At 41.3% G+C, this 24,971-nt stretch overlaps 1 protein-coding gene across 1 annotated transcript in view; it reads right to left on the bottom strand.

Moving 5' to 3' along the window:
* The window catches only part of GRIN2B (glutamate ionotropic receptor NMDA type subunit 2B), a 1,039,682-nt gene that overhangs the window by 145,509 nt on the left and 869,202 nt on the right, over positions 1-24,971 (bottom strand). Inside the window, exons 7-9 of the mRNA XM_073586666.1 lie at positions 5,727-5,898; positions 1,002-1,155; positions 678-803 (exon numbers count right to left, since the gene is read on the bottom strand). Of these exons, the coding sequence (XP_073442767.1) occupies positions 678-803; positions 1,002-1,155; positions 5,727-5,898 (452 nt within the window). The remainder of the gene's footprint in view (positions 1-677; positions 804-1,001; positions 1,156-5,726; positions 5,899-24,971) is intronic.

The following is a 24,971-nucleotide window of genomic DNA, read 5'->3' on the forward strand; positions in this document are numbered from 1 at the left end:
GCATGGGACATACTTGGACGATCCAACGGGACAACGATATAAAACACAACACCAAGTCGACCTGTCATTCGCTACAGCAGAACAAAGTGAAGGTTCTGGAGTGGTCATCTCAGTCTCCTGATCACAATACCATTGAGCCACTCTGGGGAGATCGCAATTGCGCAGTTTATGCAAGACAGCCCTGGAATTTACAGGAGCTGGAGGCTTTTTGCCAGGAAGAGTGGGCAGCTTTACCATCTGAGAAAATAAAGAACCTCATCTACAACTACCACAAAAGACTTCAAGCTGTCATTGATGTTACAGGGGGAAATACACGGTATTAAGAAATGGGGTATGTGAACTTTTGATCAGGGTCATTTGGATATTTTGGATTATCATTATGATTTAAAAAGAGACAACACATTAGTTTGACAATAAATGGCTTATTAAAATTATTGTTTTCTAATAATATATTATACAGTTCTATAGTTTTATTTTGTTTATATGTAATTGGTTAATCTCCTAAATGGCACATTGGCGTTAAATGTGAAAAAACGTTTGATTCATCCATTTTCTACTCTAATAAAAAAAAGTTTATAGGATTTTTGCTAAGAATACTGCATCAAATAAGAATAATTAAGTCACAATAAAAGTGGAGTTACCCTTGTAATTTAATTAATAGGAAGTGTTCTTCTCACCTCGACCATCTGCAAGGCACCTGTTGTACCCCACTGGACTGAAGTACTCGAATACAAACACCGCCACCGCAGACACTATCAGGAGCATCACAAACATCATGACCCAAACATCGGCACTGAAGGGCTCTATAGAAGAAAAAGAAAGTTTTCCATTAGATAACTATAGGTTAAGAGTACATAGAGGAATGGAGTAAGGAAAGAGCTGGAAGGAAAAAGTACGATGAAGGTTGAAGAGGTCAAGAACATGGGCATATTAAGATAGAGCACAGATTACAAGAAATATGAAAGCTTAATATTACAAGAAGTTTATCTTCTGTGAATTACCAAGAAAAGCAGAGGGAGAGACTGTTCCATTGCTTCTTGATACCATGACACTTATACCAGTCTCTATAAATGGTACCGAAAAATCCACCACTTCTGAGCGCTCCTCATTGATAGTAAGGGACCCAACAGCCATGTATGCTCGTTTCGTTACTACCTAATGGATAAAGAAAAATGATGCAGCTATAAGAACCATAATGTGATGAACAGAACAATGCACAGAGGCAATCCAGAGGAGGTAGAGGTTATGCCACCGCCTAAGCTGGACTACGAGACACAGAGTTCCCTCTCCAGGAAAAAATAATTGACCAAAAAGTTAATCATTTACAATAAGAAGATCGAAGTGATCCGGTTTTCTAGCTTATATGATTATTACTCACACCTTAGAGTGGTATTCCTATTTCAGAAAGTGGTGGCACATTCATAGGATACATCATCCCTAAATGGGGTTCAGTGACCTTTAAGACCTCCACTGTTAAAGAGAATTTAGGAACCACAGAGTGCTGCACCACCCTTATAGTTTTACCTTTACACAGAGGTGTTCACCTTTGTATTTAAGCTCTTTTAAAATCAATGGGACCAGCTACAGTTACCAGCAAAGGGTAAAATTGTCTGAAAGCGCTGTGTAGGGAAAAACTGAAGCCACACTGTGACCCTTTCATTATCAGAATCATTGGGTAGTGGTCCCCTAAGTCAAAACCCAAGGAAAAATGAAAAAAGACATCATCAAATCAAAAGCTTGTTTTTGCTCTTATTTTATTCTCGCCAATTACTTAAGTATTCAAATTTTTTCTTCTAAATCTGCCAATTGGTTCCAAAGACATATAACTTTTTATTTGGTACTAACTTTTATGGTCTTTGCGAAGACGACGTTGTTCACAGGATTCTCTGGGGCATGTCTTTAGGCTGCGCTGCATTATTACCCTGTGGGCACTGTCTCTTCATAAAGACCATAAAAATTAGCACAAAGAAGCCCATACCTTTGGAACTGTATAACAGATTTTAAAAATTTGAAAACCTGAAAACTCAGCGGAGCAGCAAGAATAACAGAAAAACAGAAAAACAACACCGCCAATGAGGAGTCCACAGAATAAGAGAATACACCATGTTCTTTTTTGTTTGTTGACATGTATTAAAATTTACAATTTTATTGAAGTAGGAGTAAATGAACTAATATCTTAAGGGAAACTTGCCTTAGCATTATGCTGTGGCCAGATTTATTACTGTGCAAATCTAAAATGGGTTGTCCACTCTTGCTCAGCTTCTTTTTAATTGCTTAAATGCTCCACATAAATTATGCTTACTTTTCAGACTAACATCTCTCATATGTGACCTATAGTCATCTGTTTAGAATGGCCGGACTAACTCATGACCTAGACTAGTGCAAGCCAGATTAGGTCCTTGGGACTTTACCAGACAAGGGAAATGAGGAAATAACATCAGATGGTCCAAGCCGATATCGGAGTCTTGCTGACATTGCAAGACAATGGACAGTAAATCATATGATGTTTAAGTCACCCTCATGTTGGACACCCATATATGTTCATGTACTCAAACTAGCCAATTAGATAAGAAGTTCAGCCTCATGTAAATGAGATAACCACCCTTTTCTACATGCATCTATAAATATATGTATGTACAATAAAGCTTCAGAGCACTGAAAGAATCGACCGCGGTCTATGTGAGCGCTCAAAGACTCTGTCTAATTAGGACAGGCCGCAGCACACACAAGGATATATCTACCCACTCAAATTTCCACAACACTGGGACATCAGTATTGTGAGTCACGGTGGTATGTATATTTCTTTATTTTATGTATAAAAAAAGTGGTGGCCACTACTTTTTTTTATTGATGGCTTATCCTTATGATGTATGCATGTCCTTCTGGGAAATTGAGTATGCAAATCTCTTCAGAAATAGAGAACTTGAACTCTAGTGCCACATACTGGAAGTAACAAGCCTAGAAGTCACCATCTTTCCTTTAAGGAGCCTTGTCACATGCCTTAGAATAAAAGCCAAACCAGAATCTCTATTTGCAGACTCATGTTTTGAGCCTTTGACCCTCCTCAGTCATATAAACTCCTTCTTACTACCATTTTTCATTTCTTCCCTTTCTTCTTTTCCTTCTATTCTTTCAAGAGCCAAACCTTTTTTTGTTTTTTTCCTTGCCATTGGCGCATTGTGGATTGTTTTCCGTCAGACATGTTGCAGTTATGAATGTCCCCATTTATTTACCACATGAAGAACTAAAAATTCAGGCATAGTCAAAACTAGAAATCTCAGCCTAGCCCAAGGTTTTAGCACATGGTGGTGATAAAAAATAGGTGCCATGGATTGTATGGGGCACAGCGTTTTTACAAAATCTTACGTTTATTATGCTCTGCACCATAAAGAATATTCAATCTGTGGATAATAAATTTGCTGCAAATCAAATTTCCCATTATAATCCAGCAGATCTGGCAAATTGGAATTTCTGCAAATCTGGCACGCGTATTCTTGGCTTGTCAATATTCTGAGTCCACTCCCTTGGCTGAAAGCAACACCACACATGAAGTGTCGCAGAATGCTTTACTATTTGCATAAGGACTCGTGGCAACGCTCACCTTTTCTTCTCTGTCTTATACAGTAGATATGCCAAACAGTCTGAAGTGTGAGACAGTCGTCAGAGAAAGTAGCTTTACTCTAGTCATGTACTACCTAAACATCCTGAAGATTGTCAATCTGTATATGATGTTTTTCTTGGAGACAAGTGGCTTTTTTGCCCCCCTTATTGACACTGGTCATCTTCCCCTCACTGTGCATGCAGATACATTGACATCTGCCTGCTGTCATTCATGAGCAATCTCTGGGGTTGAACCGATCCCATAGCTGAATCTTCTTTTGGAGACAGTCCTGTCACTTGTTGGACTTAGTTGGGCACATTGAATACTTCTTCATCACAATTTAACCTCTTTCTTTGAATTTCTTATTGATCCAGTAAATGGTTAATTTAGGACAATCTTACAAGCAGCAATATCTTTGGTTATTTAGCCTTTTTGATGCAAAACAATGATAACTACATGTGTTTCCTTAGAGGTATCCATGATTAACAGAAGCAGACAATGATTTCAGGCACCAGCTCCCCTTTAAGGCCGGGGTAAGACTTGAGAGAACAGACGAGACTCGCACGTCAATACCCGGGCCGGCACTCGGATCGGAGCGTTCAGCTGCATGTATTTCTATGCAGCTGAACAGTCCTATCCAAGTGCTGGCGGCAGTGCTGGGTATTGACGTGCGAGACTCGTCTGAGTTTCTCGCAAGTCTGACCCTGGCCTAAATCTACCAGTTAGCTTTTATATTTCGTTCAAAATGACAATGATGTCAGCTGCCTTATCCTTGTTAACAGCTTTTCCTGAACTAATGAGAAGATAGTTGAAATTACCGTATCTAAGCAGGTCAATTTGTGGCAGCTCAAAAAATTCAGTGGATTTGGTGTTTTTGTGATTAAGACAATTTTCATGGTAAGGAATGCGTTTGGAAATATTTTTAACTCATCTAATTGCTCTTCATAACACTCTACAGTTAATGCAAACTGCCACAGTAGAAACTGAAACAGGAAACTTTGCGAAAACCAAACTTGTGTCAGTCTCAAAAGTTTTGGCCATGAGTGTATACCCAAAGTTGTTCACAGGTATTGGTCATCCACACCTGTAAGATACATAGCAGTCGGAAACCCGTGTAGAGCCAACACCATACACGCCACAGAAGGGCACACTATATGTCCAGCACTGGATACCCAAAACCCGCAATATTTGCAGTATATGCCTGATATTCCAGCAGGTACTCATCCCCTGAAACAGCCACACATACAGCAGCCAGAAAACTGTGTCTAGTTTATAGCATACACCCCACAAGATAGAAAACATGGTCAACATGCACACAGAGAATGTGGTAACCCCCCGCTGTATTCCCAGAGTTCCCTCATCACACACAAAAGGAAATACACTTCAACTTTAACTTTGACGTAAAAAAGAGTAGGTGATTGCCGAGAGCGCACATTGAAATGTGAATTAAGCTGGTAAAGTACGATCAAGCACCCTTCCATCTTTAGTGTTTTTTGAATTTCTTACTTTTGCACTTCCCATTCACTAGATGTAAAGCGGCTCCTCAGCTTTTCCTTTAACGCTTCTTTAAGTTTTTATTCACATCTACACTAGTACTCACTTATTTTATTGTGCTGTAAAAAAATAGTATGGGATGCTTCGCTATTGATCTGATTAATACGACCAAATGTGTAGACAATTATTTTTTACTATTCATGTATCTGGGGCTAAAAAGATCAGCTTTGCATTCAGTTTCATTAGAAATGTTTGTTTTTACAGTCTATATGTTTCCCTGTATATTCAACTTCTATGTGTTCAGTGATCAAAAATAATTTATAAGAGCCCAAAAAGGCAACATAAAAGAGATATAAACTATCCGATTAGATTGTAAGAACGATCTCACTGCCATGCTCTCGAGTAACTGATCCTGCAGCAAGAAGTAGGCAGTGCAACACAGAAGCTATAAAACACAGTGTAAAATTATTAGTAAAAACTAAGTACAAAAAAATATTACCCCTTTAGGCTATACATCTAGTAAACCTTCCACCATCAGTCATGAATCTCTAGTAGTGAACAGGACAGAAAAGTTTTGTAATGCATAGGATGAGGAGATTAAGAAATGTATACTACATGACTAACATTTTACCTCGCCAATCATTCCGTTCCATGTGCCATTAATCTTCTTTCCATGCTTGCCATTAGTTACCAGATAAAGATCATAGGTAAATTTCACAGTTTTAGCTATTTTCTTCAAGATATCAATACAGAACCCCTTGCAGCATCTCTTGATGTAATTTCCACCTTCTTCTGTGCGGTTCCTAATGATCAAAACAAGATTAACATAAAGAACTGGAAGACAAGTTCCCCTGAGTCACAGCAACTTTATGTCTTATAGCGACTTCTAGCAAAAGGCCCCTCTTACAGCAAACTCAAAAAACAGTGATCCTATTCAGAGTTTAGTTCATTTGCTCCTTGTTCTTTATCTCTCTCTCTACAATTTATCATTTTCAAGTCAAAAACATTCATTGAACCCAAAAAAAGGCTTTTCAGATGAAAATAAAAATACTTTTATTAGAGATGGATGAATCAATACTTGGGTCTCTGGTCCATCGGCCAGGTCAGCAGTCTTTGGCTGCAGGACAGGGGGTTGTAGAACTAGTTTCTTCCAGGATCCCCAGGGTTGCTTTCGATTAGCCAGGCTGATGTGACTCCATCACTGTAGACTGAAAAAAATGACATTGCATCAGCCCAGCTAATCAAAAGATGCCCCGGGGACGAAAAGAAATTTGCAAGTTTCCTGTCCAGCAACCAAAGACGACTGACTTGTCTGATGGACTGCAGTCCCATGAATTGATCCGTGCATGTCTAATTTTTGCAATTATATATAATTGTATTTTCATAATTATATGTTAGTGTAAGTTGCTACAAGGTTATTGCTTTACTTTGCCATTGTCCTTTATACACCAGGTGCCCCCTGTTGTTTGATTGCAGTATATCACAGAGCAGAGACTCTGCTTTACCGTTAGATTATGTTAATGCCTGGTTTTTAAACCAGCAAAAATACATGTCTTGTCACTGTAGTTCTTGATTAATAAAGACCAATTTTTTTTAGCTACCTGGCTCTCCTGGGGCTTATGTGACAGTGTTATGTCACACGATCCCTGAGGCCGATCAGCTCTCACTTCACTCTCCTCTCCTACGGGTGTAATTGACATGAGGAGGAAATGAGAGCTGTGGTTGCTTTTTCACTTCCTCTAGATGTCTCATACATCTAAAAGGGAGGAGAAGGAAGCCATCGCTGATTGTCCTCAGGGATCGCGCGACATAACAATAACATTCGAGCCATGGGAGAGCTAGTGCTAGAGCGAGCACCAGAGATGAGTAGGTGCTCTTATTTTACTAGGGGGAACAGAGATTCAGAAGGGGTTGTCCAAGTTGAGGACAACCCCTTTAACGAAAACTTTATAAAAATGGCAGCCCAACCTCCAAATTGCATGAAGGTGTAAAAGGGCTCTCTTAGACCACTATGAGGCACTACTATACTGCATCTGCCTCCAATTTAATACAAAGACATACATAGTAGTGATGATCGAATCTTTTGCAATTCAAATTTGCCTGCTCGGGCAAAGGTTTTGCAAAAATTCAATTTGCGATTAATTTATTTGTGTTGAATCACAGATACTCTAATTTCCCTGAAAATATGTGTATATTACTTTGAAGTCTCATACGACTGTACCCAACCCCTTTCACGCTCTTTAATGAAACCACAACCTTAGTAATATCAAAGAGACCGCCACATATACTGTACTTAGAGTTTTAATTTTCTTTTTTCTCCCTATTTGTATTGGTATATTGTAAGCTGTGACATCCTCTCACTAAGCAGATTTACCCTAAAATGCTTGCTGCATTCCCTGCCTCTGTTTTTACACAGGTTACAATAGGCTGTTCTGTACTATGCTATAAGCTATGCTATACTACTGTATGTGATAGATACAAGACATTTTGGGAAGCTTTCTCTGGCTGATGCCAACATCAGCATTATGCAAAATAGCACTGGACACTTTTGGCCATTCGAATTGTTCGAATTTGCCAAGTCCAGCAAATTTCCTAAAATTTGTTAAAAAAATTAAATTTGCATCCAAATAGTTCTCTCTTCATAGTTTTATGTAGAGGATTAAGTAGAAATCCATAGTGCAAAGCTTTAGGGGACTTGGATGACATCTTACAGAATATTTTATGCAGCTTTATTATGTTCATTAACCCAAATTGAGTAAATGTATATACTAGCTATAGGTAAAAAATTACAAATAGAATACATTTTGAATCTATTAATACCTGCGGAATTCCAAACTTTAGCAATTATGCAAACAGTTTCATATCAAGTGTATGCTCAGCTCCCAAGTAACAAATAGCAGGTGTGACCCATGTTTCTGAAGCCATTCTGCACCTACATTTTTCTTCTAATTATTATACTGGAACTTTCAATCACACCTAATTTGGGGGCTCACTTCCTTTGCACTCATTTGCCAGGGCTGAAATCAGTCAATCACGATATATAAAAGTCCCAACTATGACAGTGAAATATTTTCTCATGTGTTGGCCTCCTAGCATTATGTGATAGATATTGACCACGACTATTGAATGAAGGTAGTAAGTTACTATTGAGTCAACTAGACAAGGTGATTGAAACATCTCCTTGTCCAACCTAAATCTATATGTGTAAACGTGTCTACGTGATGTATGGCACCAATCATGCGGAATGAAATCTTCACTTTGCCAATCCGCTCGTCCTTTTGCTATCTCTCTCTCTTTGCTGTCATGTATACAATAATAAATATCTCTGATGCCCATCACAGACAAGATGAAGATTACAGATCCTATGGGTAATCTTTGATATTTCCAAGGTGATATACAGAACAAGTGATAGCCTCGAATTCGGAACAAAGTTGTTTGTCACTTCACATACTGGCATATGCCTCCTGATATGATAACATCTCAGCCATGACATAGGGCATGTCTGTTACTGTCAGCCTGATTTCTCCAGTGTTCAGAACACAGAAAGAAGTCTCTCTCATATAGTCAGAGTGAAAAGACAGTGCAAAGGTCAGCTTTATTTCTTATAGTGAAAGAACACAGATTGGAGCTATGAAAGTCTCTGCGGATGTCACACAGTGAAGCATTCCCATCTACATTAGCAGCTATTTAAAGCAGCAATCCATCAAAGACTTGAAAAATGTAAGACTTTCATGAAGCACACTCGCAAAACAGTACGGGCGCATTTGCAATTCTGAGATAAAAGCATCAAATGAACATTGGAATGGGTCGTCCATATATGTATTTTATTTCTTTTTACATTTTTAGCTTTAGATTGTATAACTTCTGAAAAATGTATACACCATTTTAAGGGACTTTTGAGAGTGATTTTTTTTAAATAGAGATACATTTAATGAGAGTTGTGCCTGTATTTGTCCTCTATACAGTGTACACTACAATCATAAATGGGGAGCTGCAAGACCAGGATAACAGCCAGGCTAAACAGAGATTTAGGAAAGCCGGGTGTCAGGAGCGTGTCACATCAGCCTGGGAGATCTGGGGGTAGAAGATCTCTGTGTATTGTGAATCGTAAATCTTCTATTTAGCCTGTGTGTTTAAGTCTTATATTATTAAATGAATTAGGTTTCCTTTGGTGCTGAAGAGCTTGAGGACTCTTTCTATGCTGGTCAGAAACATGTAGCTCCATTTTCAGATGTTTCTGATCAGGTCGTTACCTCTTCATATAAAACCTGTCCGTACCCTTTCTGTCCTGCCAGTAATCATAGAATCATAGAATCGTAGAGTTGGAAGGGACCTCCTGGGCCATCTGGTCCAACCCCCTGCTCAAAGCAGGATTCGCTAAATCATCCCAGTCAGATGTCTGTCCAGCCTCTGTTTGAAGACTTCCATTGCTGTTAGGAGAGGCTGTGCTGAATGGTAGTTAGTTGTTGCTATTTATTAGAGATTCATCTTCCTGAGCTGTGTGTGTAAGCTAAGTGTTTGGAGACAAGTTGTTGTGGAGGTGTTCTGTAGTATGTTTGTGTTTATCTTCTGGTCCCTGTTCCCATTTAGTTTATTCCTCCCTGTCCCTATCCTCCTCCCTATTGTTGGTTGGTGCTTTTGTATAATAGTGGGTTTCTGTTATCCCTGTTTTGTCTTTTGCGTCTTGTTCACATCACATTTCTGTCCCAGGCTCCATGGAGTGGAGGAGGGGACAGACGAGGGATTAACAGAAGCATAGTGAAGTTGGAAACTCTGGCCTCTCTACCATCAAGAGTACCCACGGGACAGGAATAGTTCAGGTCCCAGTTTCAGGTACAGTTTGAGCCCCCCCTTACCTAAGACTATCACAGCATGACACAGAGGGCTTGGGTGGGAAAATGAAAAATGAAGTTTAATTCATGGTAAGACATTTAAATTAAAGAAGCACTCCCATCAAATTTTATATCCTCTTAATATATTGCAATCATCATATTATATAGTACTGTGTACTTACAATTGCTCATTTTGCCTTTCTACTCAGATAATTCTTCTATATTGTCATCTGCACCTCAAAAACATTTCTAGAATTCGACCTTTTCTTACCTTTGACTCTGCAAAAACTCTTACTGTTTCTCTTATTCATTCTCGTCTCGACTATTGTAACTCTCTTCTAATCGGTCTCCCTCTTACCAAACTCTCCCCTCTCCAATCTGTCTTGAATGCTGCAGCCAGGATCATATTCCTCACCAATCGTTACACCGATGCCTCTACCTTGTGCCAGTCATTACACTGGCTACCCACCCACTCCAGAATTCAGTATAAACGTATTACCCTCACTCACAAAGCCCTCCATGGCTTAGCACCACCCTACATCTCCTCCCTTGTTTCAGTATACCACCCTACCCGCGCCCTCCGTTCTGCTGATGACCTGAGGTTAGCATCCTCAATAGTCAGAACCTCCCACTCCCGTCTCCAAGACTTTACACGTGCCGCACCAATTCTTTGGAATGCACTTCCCAGGTCAATACGATTAGTCCCCAATCCCCACAATTTTAAGCGTGTCCTGAAAACGCATTTATTCAGACTGGCCTACCGCCTCAACACATTAACCTAATCTATCCCTGTGTGGCAGAGCCAAAAGTTTTACCATAACCAGGTTCTCCGCATCATTCTCCCACATGCTTTATGCATCCATTAGCCCTCTGTGTCCGTACGGTCACACACCTAACATTATGGCTGGTCCATACAATCAGGGCAACTGTTACCACCCACCTTTCGTGTCTACCTCTTTCCTCATAGACTGTAAGCTTGCGAGCAGGGCCCTCTTTCCTCTTGGTATTTGTTATAATCTACTGTATGTGATTATTGCTATGCTGTAATGTCTATTGTCTGTACAAATCCCCTCTGAAATGTAAAGTGCTGCGGAATATGTCGGCGCTATAAAAATAAAATTTATTATTATTATTATATATTCTATGACATCATGTGATTAATAACAGACTGGCTGAATCCTCCTAAGCTCTATATAGAAACAGGAGGTCTATTTTCCCTGTTTGACTCATATGTCATTGCAAAAGTACCTGGCAGAGGGGAGGAGAAAAGCAGCTGGGTCAGGAGTTGAAGAGGGAAATGATAAATGCAGGGACAAGAGACTTCCTGTTTCTACATAGAGCTCAGATTAGAGAATAATTAGCTGGGTAGAATGGCAAAATGAGCAATTGTAAGTACACAGTGCTATATAATATAATGATTACAATATAGTAAGATGAAAAAAACTTTGGCAGGAGCGCTTCTTTAAGGCTACTTGGACTGAAGTTGCAGAAGCAGAGCAGTTGTAGAAGAAGCCTCCAGGGTAATTAAGTGATTGGGTGGAGTGCTTTACCAAGCCAAGCTATTAATTTTGGAAGAATATGTCTTGAGGGTGATATTCTAACAATATTTAAATATATGCATGGCTTGTAACAAAGACAAGGGGTAAAACCCTCTAGATCTACTGAAAAGAAAGTAAGGGCCCCGTCACACATAGCGACGCACCAGCGATCCCGACAACAATATTACCTTGTCAGGATCGCTGGTGTGTCGCTACATGATCGCTGGTGAGCTGTCAAACAGACAGCTTCACCAGCGATCAGCACCAGCGACAGGAGGGTAACAAGCGATGCACGTCGCTTAGTTACCCACTTTGTACCTTAGTTACCAGCGCCCAAGTGCAGGGAGCTGGTAACCAAGGTACACAACGGGTTTCTAAGCAGCGCGCGGCACTTAGAAACCCGATGTGTACCTTGGTTACCAGCTCCCTGCACCGCTGGTAATTAAGGTACACATGGGGTTTCTAAGCGCTGTGCGCCACTTAGAAATGCGACGTTTACCTTAGTTACCAGCACGCTGATCGCTGGTCTCCCGCCTGTCACATGCAGCGATGCGTGCTGGCCAGTGGGAGACCAGCGATCCAAAAAATGTCCTGGCCATTCCAGGACGATCAGCGATAACCGCCAGGGGGGCCGGTTGCTGGTAAGTGTGACACACTGCGATCTCGCTGGTGAGATCGCTGTTGCGTCACAAAACTTGTGACTCAGCAGCGATCTCACTAGCGTGATCGCTGTTTGTGATGGGGGTTTTACACCATCATCATAGATTACCTCCAGAGCAAAGAGACTATGGAATTATCTGCCACAAAAAGTTGTGATGGTCAAGTCATTAAATAAGGCAAAGATACTTCATACATCATAACACACTGTGGGGCGGGATCTGGGGCCTCCATAACGCGCAGACGCAATAGCCTGATGTCGGTTCTCGGGCAGCGCGCACTGCACATGCCCGAGAACACTTGTTACAGCGCAGGCGCCAGGATTCAAATCATGAGGCAGCGACGCACGGGGCATCCTAATGGACAGATCGTGGGCGGCGCCGAGGCCTCAGACAGTCATGGTGGACGGATGGTAGGCGGCTGATACTGGGGGACACAACATACCTGTGGGACACATTACAGGTATGAGGAGCTAATTATAAAAGTCGATATTTCAGTGTTACTAGGGGTCAGAAAAAGAAGAGCCACCTTCACATAATGCAGCCTTAGTGCTGCTGAAGGTGGCTCTTTAACTGAAAAACGCCCTGGGGGGGGACAGTTTCCCTTTAAGTTTAGCACAAGAGTTTCATTACCTAGAACTGGATGCCCCTCAAAAGTTGATGAAAAAATAAGGAGAAAATTGGTCTGGGTGGCTGCCAAGATTTTCTGGCAAGCTCTGGTTGTGTATGGCATGTATTCTTTATAAGTCTGGCCTGTGAAATAAAGTCGTAATTTGGAAGCCTTTTCTTACAAAAAAAAACAAAAAAAAAAAACAAACCCAAATATGTTTTGCCAAATCTACATCAAGTCTGCCAAAAGCCAGTGGGAATACATGGAATATGTGTTATGGTCTGATGAGACCAAGGTTGAACATTTTGGCCATAATTCCAAAAGGTATGTTTCCAATGGAATCAACCTGAAGAGGGCGCTGTACACAGGAGATGCCCTTACAGTCTGAATGACTTGGAACGCTCCTGCAAGAAGTGAGCAAAGTTTTCTAATTGTCAACGTGCCATGCTGATATACTGAATGATGTCATAAGTTCAAAGGGTTTAAGTATGAGTTTAAGGGTATGAATATTAATGCAACCACATTATTTTAGTTCTTTTTTTTTCTTTTTCCACCCAAAAAGATTTTAGATTATTTTTTTAATTGAATTATACAGATTACTGGTGATATTATAGTTAGAAAAAGTTCTGAAATGATTCTTCTTGGTATAATTTTTTGCATGACAATAAATTGTTTTTTTTAACAGGGATTTGTTGACTTTTAAAATCCACTATATGTGGAGTTAGTGGATAATTTTTCTCCTATTATGGGTAAATTGTAATGTGCCTCACAAAAATTTTTGCTTCATATAAAACAATTTGATGATAATTTTAATTTGCAATTGACAGAGTTGTAAGCTTTTTCATCCTTACTATGTAATACTGTAATATTTTTAAAGGGAACTTGATGGGTGATACACGCTGCCCAAACCATGAACAGGTGCTTCTAAATTAGAATATCATCAAAAACTTAATTTATTTCAGTTCTTCAATACAAAAAGTGAAGCTCATATATTATATAGAGTCTTTACAGAGTGATCTATTTCAAGTGGTTATTTCTGTTAATGTTGATGATTATGGCTTACAGCCAACGAAAACCCAAAAGTCATTATCTCAGTAAATTAGAATAATTAACAAAACACCTGCAAAGGCTTCCTGAGTGTTTAAAAAGGTCCCTTAGTCTGTTTCAGTAGCTCCACAATCATGGGGAAGACTTCTGCCTTGACAGATGTCCAGAAGGCAGTCATTGACAGACTCCACAAGGAAGGCAAGCCACAAAAGGCCATTGTTAAAGAAGCTGGCTGTTCACACAGTGCTGCATCCAAGCATATTAATGGAAAGTTGAGTGGAAGGAAACAGTGTGGTAGAAAAAGGTGCACAAGCAACCGGGATAACTGCAGCCTTGAAAGCATTGTTAAGAAAAGGCCATTCAAAAATTAGGGCCACCATACACAGACGTATCCAGGACATGGGCAACAAGTGTCGCATTCCTTGTGTCAAGCCACTCATGACCAATAGACAATGCCAGAAGCGTCTCACCTGGGACAAGGAGAAAAAGAACTGGACTGTTGCTCAGTGGTCCAAGGTGTTGTTTTCAGATGAAAGTAAAATTTGCAGTGATTTGGAAAACAAGGTCCCAGAGTCTGGAGGAAGAGTGGAGAAGCCACAATCCAAGCTGCTTGAGGTCTAGTGTGAAATTTCTACAATCAGTGATGGTTTGGGGATCCATGTCATCTGCTGGTATAGGTCCACTGTGTTTTATCAAGACCAAAGTCAGCGCAGCGGCCTACCAGGAAATTTTAGAGCACCTCACGCTTCCCTCTGCCGACAAATTTTTTGGAGATGGAAATTTAATTCTCCAGCATGAATTGGCACCTGTCCACAATGGCAAAAGTACCAATATCTGGTTTAAAAACAACAGTATCACTGAGCTTTATTGACCATCAAACTTGCCTGACCTTAACCCCATAAAGAATCTATGGAGTATTGTCAAGAGGAAGATGAGAGACACCAGACCCAACAATGCTGAAGGCTGCTATCAAAGCAATCTGGGCCTCCATAACACCTCAGCAGTGCACACAGACTGATCGCCTCCATGCCATGCCACATTGTCACAGTAATTGATGCAAATGAAGCCCTGACCAAGTATTGAGTGCATTTACTGAACATACATTTCAGCAGGCCAACATTTTGGATTTTAAAATCATTTCTCAAGCTGGTGTTACAAAGTATTCTAATATCCAGGAAGTATCATTTCTCCTTGCGGAGAATAACATGCTAAGCATGTCGAGGTGAGGAGACTTAAAGCCGCAATGCTCCTCTGGGAAATATGCTAATTATGCAAATTGTCTCTTCAGAGAGGAAGAGAACTAGAACTCTAGTGCCACCTATTGGAGGTAGCAATCCTAAAAGTCAATGTTGACCCTTTAACGAGCCTAGTTACATGACTTAGGATAAAAGCCAAGCCAGAATCTCCATTTGCAGACACTGTGTTTCGGGGTACTGCCCCTCATCAGTGCAAAGTGGGAGAAGATCTGGTTTGGCTGTGAGAGAGGCGTCTGACCGATATCCAGGAAGTATCATTTCTCCTTGCAGAGAATAACATGCTAAGCATGTCGAGGTGAGGAGACTTAAAGCCGCAATGCTCCTCTGGGAAATATGCTAATTATCTCTTCAGAGAGGAAGAGGACTAGAACTCTAGTGCCACCTATTGGAGGTAGCAATCCTAAAAGTCAATGTTGACCCTTTAACGAGCCTAGTTACATGACTTAGGATAAAAGCCAAGCCAGAATCTCCATTTGCAGACACTGTGTTTCGGGGTACTGCCCCTCATCAGTGCAAAGTGGGAGAAGATCTGGTTTGGCTGTGAGAGAGGCGTCTGACCGATATCCAGGAAGTATCATTTCTCCTTGCGGAGAATAACATGCTAAGCATGTCGAGGTGAGGAGACTTAAAGCCGCAATGCTCCTCTGGGAAATATGCTAATTATGCAAATTGTCTCTTCAGAGAGGAAGAGGACTAGAACTCTAGTGCCACCTATTGGAGGTAGCAATCCTAAAAGTCAATGTTGACCCTTTAACGAGCCTAGTTACATGACTTAGGATAAAAGCCAAGCCAGAATCTCCATTTGCAGACACTGTGTGTGTTTTCGGGGTACTGCCCCTCATCAGTGCAAAGCGGGAGAAGATCTGGTTTGGCTGTGAGAGAGGCGTCTGACCGATATCCAGGAAGTATCATTTCTCCTTGCGGAGAATAACATGCTAAGCATGTCGAGGTGAGGAGACTTAAAGCCGCAATGCTCCTCTGGGAAATATGCTAATTATGCAAATTGTCTCTTCAGAGAGGAAGAGGACTAGAACTCTAGTGCCACCTATTGGAGGTAGCAACCCTAAAAGTCAATGTTGACCCTTTAACGAGCCTAGTTACATGACTTAGGATAAAAGCCAAGCCAGAATCTCCATTTGCAGACACTGTGTTTCGGGGTACTGCCCCTCATCAGTGCAAAGTGGGAGAAGATCTGGTTTGGCTGTGAGAGAGGCGTCTGACCGATATCCAGGAAGTATCATTTCTCCTTGCGGAGAACAACATGCTAAGCATGTCGAGGTGAGCAGACTTAAAGCCGCAATGCTCCTCGACATGCTTAGCATGTTATTCTCCGCAAGGAGAAATGATACTTCCTGGATATCGGTCAGACGCCTCTCTCACAGCCAAACCAGATCTTCTCCCACTTTGCACTGATGAGGGGCAGTACCCCGAAACACAGTGTCTGCAAATGGAGATTCTGGCTTGGCTTTTATCCTAAGTCATGTAACTAGGCTCGTTAAAGGGTCAACATTGACTTTTAGGATTGCTACCTCCAATAGGTGGCACTAGAGTTCTAGTCCTCTTCCTCTCTGAAGAAACAATTTGCATAATTAAAGTATTCTAAGTTACTGAAATTATGACTTTTGGGTTTTCATTGGCTCTAAGCCATAATCATCAACATTAACAGAAAAAAAACACTTGAAATAGATCACTCTGTCTGTAATGACTCTATATAATATATGAGTTTCACTTTTTGTATTGAAGAACTGAAATAAATTAACTTTTTGATGATATTCTAATTTTGTGAAAAGCACCTGTATGTTTGACTCTGACCTTCTGTAGCATTTCAGAAAAAAAACATACATTTATCAGCTGCCTCCACTCACTAATAGTTACTGACAAGCCACTGCCTAAGTGCATATATAGGCAGAGGCTTGTCAGTCATTGTCAGCAGGTGGGAAGAAGACACAGTATTTGCTGCAGTACTCTAACTGAAAAGTAATGCAACTGATTTTCTTGTAGCCTTCATCTTTTTTGTGCAAAGAAATTATTTCCTTTCTCATAACTATGACATTTCTCTTCCATGTGGTGCCATTGTTGAAAGCATTAAATAGAAAGGGGTTTTCTCTGTTAAGTAATATCTTTTTACAGTTAACTGTCTGCTGGACACCTGTTTAATGAATAATTAGACTTACTGGTGGTTGAATTCTTATTAATTAGAATTTTGTAGTCTTAACTTTAGCTTTGCTCCTAAGACTTGTATTGGGGTGTACTCTTTTTGCAACATGGTCTTGAATTAATTTGTTGGGAAAATTAGTTTTTGGGTTTTCAAAAAAAAATCTTGCTGGTAATCAATGGCTTACATTTGTGGGAATATTTCATAGTATAGCATTTCATAAAAAATGTTGATTCTTACCAATCTGTTGTGGTGTACTCATTTATGCTGAGCACTGTATATAGATATATATTAACAATGTAAAATGTCACACAAATATATTTTTGTTGCTTTTTCCTAACAAAAGACTATGTTTTATATGGTTAGATTTAACTTTTTCATTCCATAGAAAAGTCAGACTTGCTTCACTGCAAACATCTATGGTGCTCCTGGAATATTATTGACTTTGTACTGAAAAGGTTAATCAATAGACCTAGTGGTTATGCTCTGTTAGCTGCTCTTGAGGAATTGTTAGACAGCTTGACAAAATCCATGAATTTTAAAGCAGAACCTCGCTTTGGGAAAAAAAAACAAATTGTAAAAAATGTTTAGAATTGTAAAATATAATATTATGTGTAACAAGTGGAATTCTTTAACTAGAATGGGGTAACTGGATTTTTCAGTACTTAAAACAGATGTTTGACCATCAGGGACTTGACCTGCAGGACCCCACCTATCAGCACAATAGAGTTCCTTTTGTGGTTTGCATAGACATAGTGTCTCCTCTATATGGGCAGCTGTACCTGTTACTGCAGCGCTGGATGGAACAAGCTGCAGCACCATACACTGCAGTACTGTGCAGACAAGCTGCTGTGCTGAAGTAGACCATGAAGAGAAAATGGACCCCATCAAACAATTATCACTTCTTTAAAGGGTGGTCCGAAACTAACATTGATTTAATCCTAAATTTTTACCTATTTATTGTAATAATCTAATCTTTTTTCTAATATGCTTTAATTAAAAAGTCTCTACTGTTACCTCTATCTTGGGTGTGCAATCAGAAGTGTATCTAGGTTTTCTGGCACCTGAGGCAAGAATTCAGTTTGCTACCCCACCCAAGCAAATATGCGATTTGCACACTTAGTCACGTGCTGATGTAAGGAGGTGGCGGGGAACCTCATGTCCCTTCTTTCTCTCTTGGTTGCTGGTCACACAATCGCATGTGGCACCTCCTGGATTATCAATTTTATACAACGTGATAACATGTACTATGTGTCTATGTGTTCTGTAATGTGTACTGTATAGAATTAGGGTTATGACAGGATCTTAGATACCATAGAGCCATACCGGTTAGAGTAGTGGGGGCATTATAGAGTTAAAGGATAGAATGGCATAGAGTACAGGCAGCACAGGGGTTAACTAAATGGGCGGAACCGCACAGAGCAGGGAAGTATAGTCAGGATACTTCCTGATTAGAGGCAGAAGCCCTGGCAGCCTGCCCAAGGCAGGACGCATGCAGTATAGGAAACAGTTTTAGGCTGTGGGGATAAGTCTGCGGATGACAGTAAGGGGCACAATGCTGGAGAATAGTGCAGATGGGCACCAGCTCAGCAGGACCATCCCTGGGAAAGATCCGGGGCTATGACCGGGGCGGGAGTCATTAGGATGGCACTCCCGGCACCTTTCCTGATTGGAACTGGACGAGGGGCTGACAATGAGCTGGTGACACAGGAAATATAGATGGGACACGGATTGTCCATGGAGACTGCAGGGATTGCCGGGAGAACAGAAGGAGAGAATACAGAGGAAATGGAATCTGCCCAGAAGGCAGGGAAGGTGCAGGATATTCAGCTCTGTGTGAATTGTGCTGCCAAAGTGATGAGTACTCATGTTATCAGTAAAGTTGAACTGTTTGAAAAGGACTGTAACTCTGCAGTGTTTTAGGGAACCTGGAAACCTTGCAAACCTGAAGCTGGACTGACAGAGACCGAGGGGACTCCAGCAACTGAAGTGAGCACTCTGCTACACACATCACACACAATATAAGGGACCGTGTATTTCATCTGTGGGGCGCAAGGGTGTGGGAACACTACAGCTTGTTGCCATGACTACCACCCTGGTCGCCTTACACTGACAACCTGCTCTCCCTTATTCTCTCAATGTTCAGTGAGAAACAGAAAGAAGCAGGAAGAGAAGCTCGTTGTCAAATGACGGTTAGTATGAAAATCGCATATGAGTGAAATGGCCATGTGATGACTGCTGGAACCTGCAAGCAGAGCTGAATCCTGACAGTGAGTATATTACACGCTGTTAGAATTGGCTGCAGGGCTTCATTTTATAATTAAAGGGCTTGTACAGGTTTGAGATGAAAGTCAGTAGTCACTCTATGTGACTGCAGGCTTCTAAATTCTTACAGTGCACGCACTGCACAATTTTAGGATTCTCCCTTTGCGGTGGCCAGAGTGGACGGTCATGTGAGCACAAGTATGCGATTTGTATACTTCTGGCCACATTTCAACTAGACTTGTCCAGACTTGCTCAATTTATTTTCCTTGAGTAGGTCACGCATGTCTAGTCAGCACATGACCACATGTATGCAAATTGCTTGCGCCAGAGAATCCTAACGGCGTGTAGTGAACGTAGTGAACACTGTGAGAATTCAGAAGTCGCATAGAATAACTGCAGACTCATCACAAACTTGGACAACTCTTTAATGCTCCCAACATTAAAAAAAATTAGAATTAGTCAGTTTCACAAAGAAAACAAATCCAAGTATCTTATAAATGACATTGTCTCTGATTGGAGACATTCTCTTTCTTTTCTTCATCTTGGCCAGACTCCATGATGAGTTTTCATATTCACAGCTCATCTCTACAGACTTCTATCTTCACTTCTCCGGTCATCTGCAGCACATCACCACATGATGCCCTTAAAAATAGCAGTGCCATTAAAATGCTCCTGAATAAAAATATCTGCCTTATGCTGAGCACCTAATAAATAATAGCCCCTCACTATATTCCCTTCACAAAATATGACTCCCACATTGTCCCTCTTATGGTAAATGCCCTCCATACTACCCCTTTTTCCACATGGGTCCCCTCTTCACACTGTCCTCTCACACTGTGTCCCCCCTATAGAGCCCAGTCTCTATACTGTGCCTCCTAATCACGTTATCCCTCCTTGGCTTACTGTCTTCTCCTGGCAGAGCCCTTGCACTGTCTCGCCATGCAACCCCCCCACATTACTCAGTCTGTGTTCTGTGCCCACTCACACTATTCGCCTCCTATACTGTCTCCTCACTCTATTCCCCTCAATTGACTCCTCAAATGTTTCCATCTCCCTCCTCATACTGTCTCCTCCCACATCCTCCATGCTAACCATACTGTCTCCTCATATTTTTACTCCCTTACACTCCGTACTGCATCCTCACACATCCCCCCGACTCCCCTTACTGTCTGCCCATATCCCATCACCCTTGCTTCCTATACTGTGTCTGCACACATACATCACCCTTCCTCCGCATACTCTATGCTCACATTCCCTCAACCTCGCTCCCCATATTGTGTTCGCATACATTCTTCCCCTAGTTTACCATACTGTGTCTGCATCCATCCCCAATACTATTTACTCATATATTCCCCCTGTATCACCCCTTGGTCCCCATAATGTGTCTTCAAATTTTTACTGCTCCCCATATTGTGTCTGCACCTGTCCCTTCCTTACTCTCCAAACTTGTGTTCTCAAGTCTTTCCCTGTTACACTAAATTTCCCCATCCTTCCCCTTCACACTAAATCTTCCCCACCCCTCTTCCCCACATTAAATCTCCCACACACACTAAATCTCACCACACACTACATACACATTAAGCAGCCCAACAGTGCCCCTGTTTGGGGTGTGCCTGTGGCACATGTCTGCCCCCTCTTATATATGCTTTTCTGTCCAATAGTGAGGGCCTCTGTCCTGCTCGGCCTTTATTCACATTTACATAATTTGACACATGGTAAGATTTTAATGCTAGAGGTTAGAACAATCCCGGATAGGGTAACCGTGATGTAGTGGGATGGCTTTTATGTTTTTTTCAACAAAATAATGTTAACTAAGTACTAGAGTTGAGCGATACCGTCCGATACTTCAAAGTATCGTATCGGATGGTATCGGCCGATCTTTAAAAAAAGGATCGGTATCGCCGATTCCGATACCGGAAGTCCCATTCAAGTCTATGGGACTTCCGGTATCGGAATAAGAAAAACCCTTTCCTGCCCTTGTACAGCCTCTCTGGGGTCTGTACGGGCCTTTCGGGGGGCTGTGCCGGCCTGCCAGGGGGTCTGTGCAGGCTCCGGTGGTCTGTGCCGGCCTGCCGGGGGGCTGTGCTGGCCTGCCGGTGGTCTGTGCAGGCTCCGGTGGGCTGTGCCGGCCTGCCGGGGGGCTGTGCTGGCCTGCCGGGGGGCTGTGCAGGCTCCGGGGGGCTGTGCCGGCCTGCCGGTGGGCTGTGCAGGCTCCGGGGGGCTGTGCAGGCATCGTCCGATGGGACTACAAGTCCCATCGGGCGATGCCTGCTACCATGACAGTGATTGACACATTAGCCAATGATGGGACAGTAATAGTCCTATCATCCGGCTAATGTGTTGAATGTAAAAAAAAAAAAAAAAAAAAATTACATGCTACATATATGCTACATTCATACTACATACTACATACATGCTACATACATGCTACATTCATACTACATAAATACTACATGCAACATACATACTACATATATACTACATGCATGCTACATACATACTACATGCTACATACATACTACATACAGTGGGGAAAAAAAGTATTTAGTCAGTCAGCAATAGTGCAAGTTCCACCACTTAAAAAGATGAGAGGTGTCTGTAATTTACATCATAGGTAGTCCTCAACTATGGGAGACAAACTGAGAAAAAAAAATCCAGAAAATCACATTGTCTGTTTTTTTTTCATTTTATTTGCATATTATGGTGGAAAATAAGTATTTGGTCAGAAACAAAATTTCATCTCAATACTTTCTGATATATCCTTTGTTGGCAATGACAGAGGTCAAACGTTTTCTGTAAGTCTTCACAAGGTTGCCACACACTGTTGTTGGTATGTTGGCCCATTCCTCCATGCAGATCTCCTCTAGAGCAGTGATGTTTTTGGCTTTTCGCTTGGCAACACGGACTTTCAACTCCCTCCAAAGGTTTTCTATAGGGTTGAGATCTGGAGACTGGCTAGGCCACTCCAGGACCTTGAAATGCTTCTTACGAAGCCACTCCTTCGTTGCCCTGGCGGTGTGCTTTGGATCATTGTCATGTTGAAAGACCCAGCCACGTTTCATCTTCAATGCCCTTGCTGATGGAAGGAGGTTTGCACTCAAAATCTCACGATACATGGCCCCATTCATTCTTTCATGTACCCGGATCAGTCGTCCTGGCCCCTTTGCAGAGAAACAGCCCCAAAGCATGATGTTTCCACCACCATGCTTTACAGTAGGTATGGTGTTTGATGGATGCAACTCAGTATTCTTTTTCCTCCAAACACGACAAGTTGTGTTTCTACCAAACAGTTCCAGTTTGGTTTCATCAGACCATAGGACATTCTCCCAAAACTCCTCTCGATCATCCAAATGCTCTCTAGCAAACTTCAGACGGGCCCGGACATGTACAGGCTTAAGCAGTGGGACACGTCTGGCACTGCAGGATCTGAGTCCATGGTGGCGTAGTGTGTTACTTATGGTAGGCCTTGTTACATTGGTCCCAGCTCTCTGCAGTTCATTCACTAGGTCCCCACGCGTGGTTCTGGGATTTTTGCTCACCGTTCTTGTGATCATTCTGACTCCACGGGGTGGGATTTTGCATGGAGCACCAGATCGAGGGAGATTATCAGCGGTCTTGTATGTCTTCCATTTTCTAATTATTGCTCCCACAGTTGATTTCTTCACTCCAAGCTGGTTGGCTATTGCAGATTCAGTCTTCCCAGCCTGGTGCAGGGCTACAATTTTGTTTCTGGTGTCCTTTGACAGCTCTTTGGTCTTCACCATAGTGGAGTTTGGAGTCAGACTGTTTGAGGGTGTGCACAGGTGTCTTTTTATACTGATAACAAGTTTAAACAGGTGCCATTACTACAGGTAATGAGTGGAGGAAAGAGGAGACTCTTAAAGAAGAAGTTACAGGTCTGTGAGAGACAGAAATCTTGATTGCTTGTTTCTGACCAAATACTTATTTTCCACCATAATATGCAAATAAAATAAAAAAAAAAACAGACAATGTGATTTTCTGGATTTTTTTTTCTCAGTTTGTCTCCCATAGTTGAGGTCTACCTATGATGTAAATTACAGACGCCTCTCATCTTTTTAAGTGGTGGAACTTGCACTATTGCTGACTGACTAAATACTTTTTTTCCCCACTGTATATACTACATGCATGCTACATACATACTACATGCTACATACATACTACGTATATACTACATGCATGCTACATACATACTACATGCTACATACATACCACATACATACTACAAACATGCTACATGCTACATATATACTACATATATACTACATGCATGCTACATACATACTACATGCTACATACATACTACATATATACTACATACATACTACATACATACTACATGCATGCTACATACATACTACATACATACTACATGCTACATACATACCACATACATACTACATACATACTACATGCTACATACATTCATACATATATACTACATGCATGCTACATACATACTGCATGCTACATGCATGCTACATACATACTACATACATACTACATACATACTACATACATACTACATGCTACATACATACTACATATATACTACATGCATGCTACATACATACTGCATGCTACATGCATGCTACATACATACTACATACATACTACATACATGCTACATGCTACATACATACTACATGCATGCTACATACATACTGCATGCTACATACATACTACATACATACCACATACATACTACATACATACTACATACATGCTACATGCTACATACATACTACATGCATGCTACATACATACTACATATATACTACATGCATGCTACATACATACTGCATGCTACATGCATGCTACATACATACTACATACATACTACATGCTACATACATACCACATATATACTACATACATACAATACATTCATACAATACATACATAGACATACAGTACATATAACATAGAGTAACATACTTACCAATACTTGTCACATTGTTCCCCGAAGCCATTGTCTTTTCCGGAATAAATATTAACATAACAAACCACAAAAATACTCACCCACGATCCGAAGCAGTCCACGAGTGTGTCCCACGACGATCTTGGGTAGAGAACTGCAGCATCAGATGATGCTGCCGTTCTCTACGGGCTGCAGGAATCCAATGACGGAAGGTAGGTATCCTTCCGCACTGTATTCCTCCGCCACTTAAAAAAAAAAAAAGTCCCTAGTCTCACTTTATGCCATTGCTGTGTGGGAAATTCCCACGCAGCAATGGCATAAAGTGAGACTAGGGACTTTTTTTTTTTTAAGTGGCGGAGGAATACAGTGCGGAAGGATACCTACCTTCCGTCATTGGATTCCTGCAGCCCGTAGAGAACGGCAGCATCATCTGATGCTGCAGTTCTCTACCCAAGATCGTCGTGGGACACACTCGTGGACTGCTTCGGATCGTGGGTGAGTATTTTTGTGGTTTGTTATGTTAATATTTATTCCGGAAAAGACAATGGCTTCGGGGAACAATGTGACAAGTATTGGTA

Source organism: Dendrobates tinctorius, unplaced genomic scaffold, assembly GCF_039654945.1.
Source record: "Dendrobates tinctorius isolate UK_male_01 unplaced genomic scaffold, ASM3965494v1 ptg000094l, whole genome shotgun sequence".
NCBI lineage: Eukaryota > Metazoa > Chordata > Amphibia > Anura > Dendrobatidae > Dendrobates > Dendrobates tinctorius.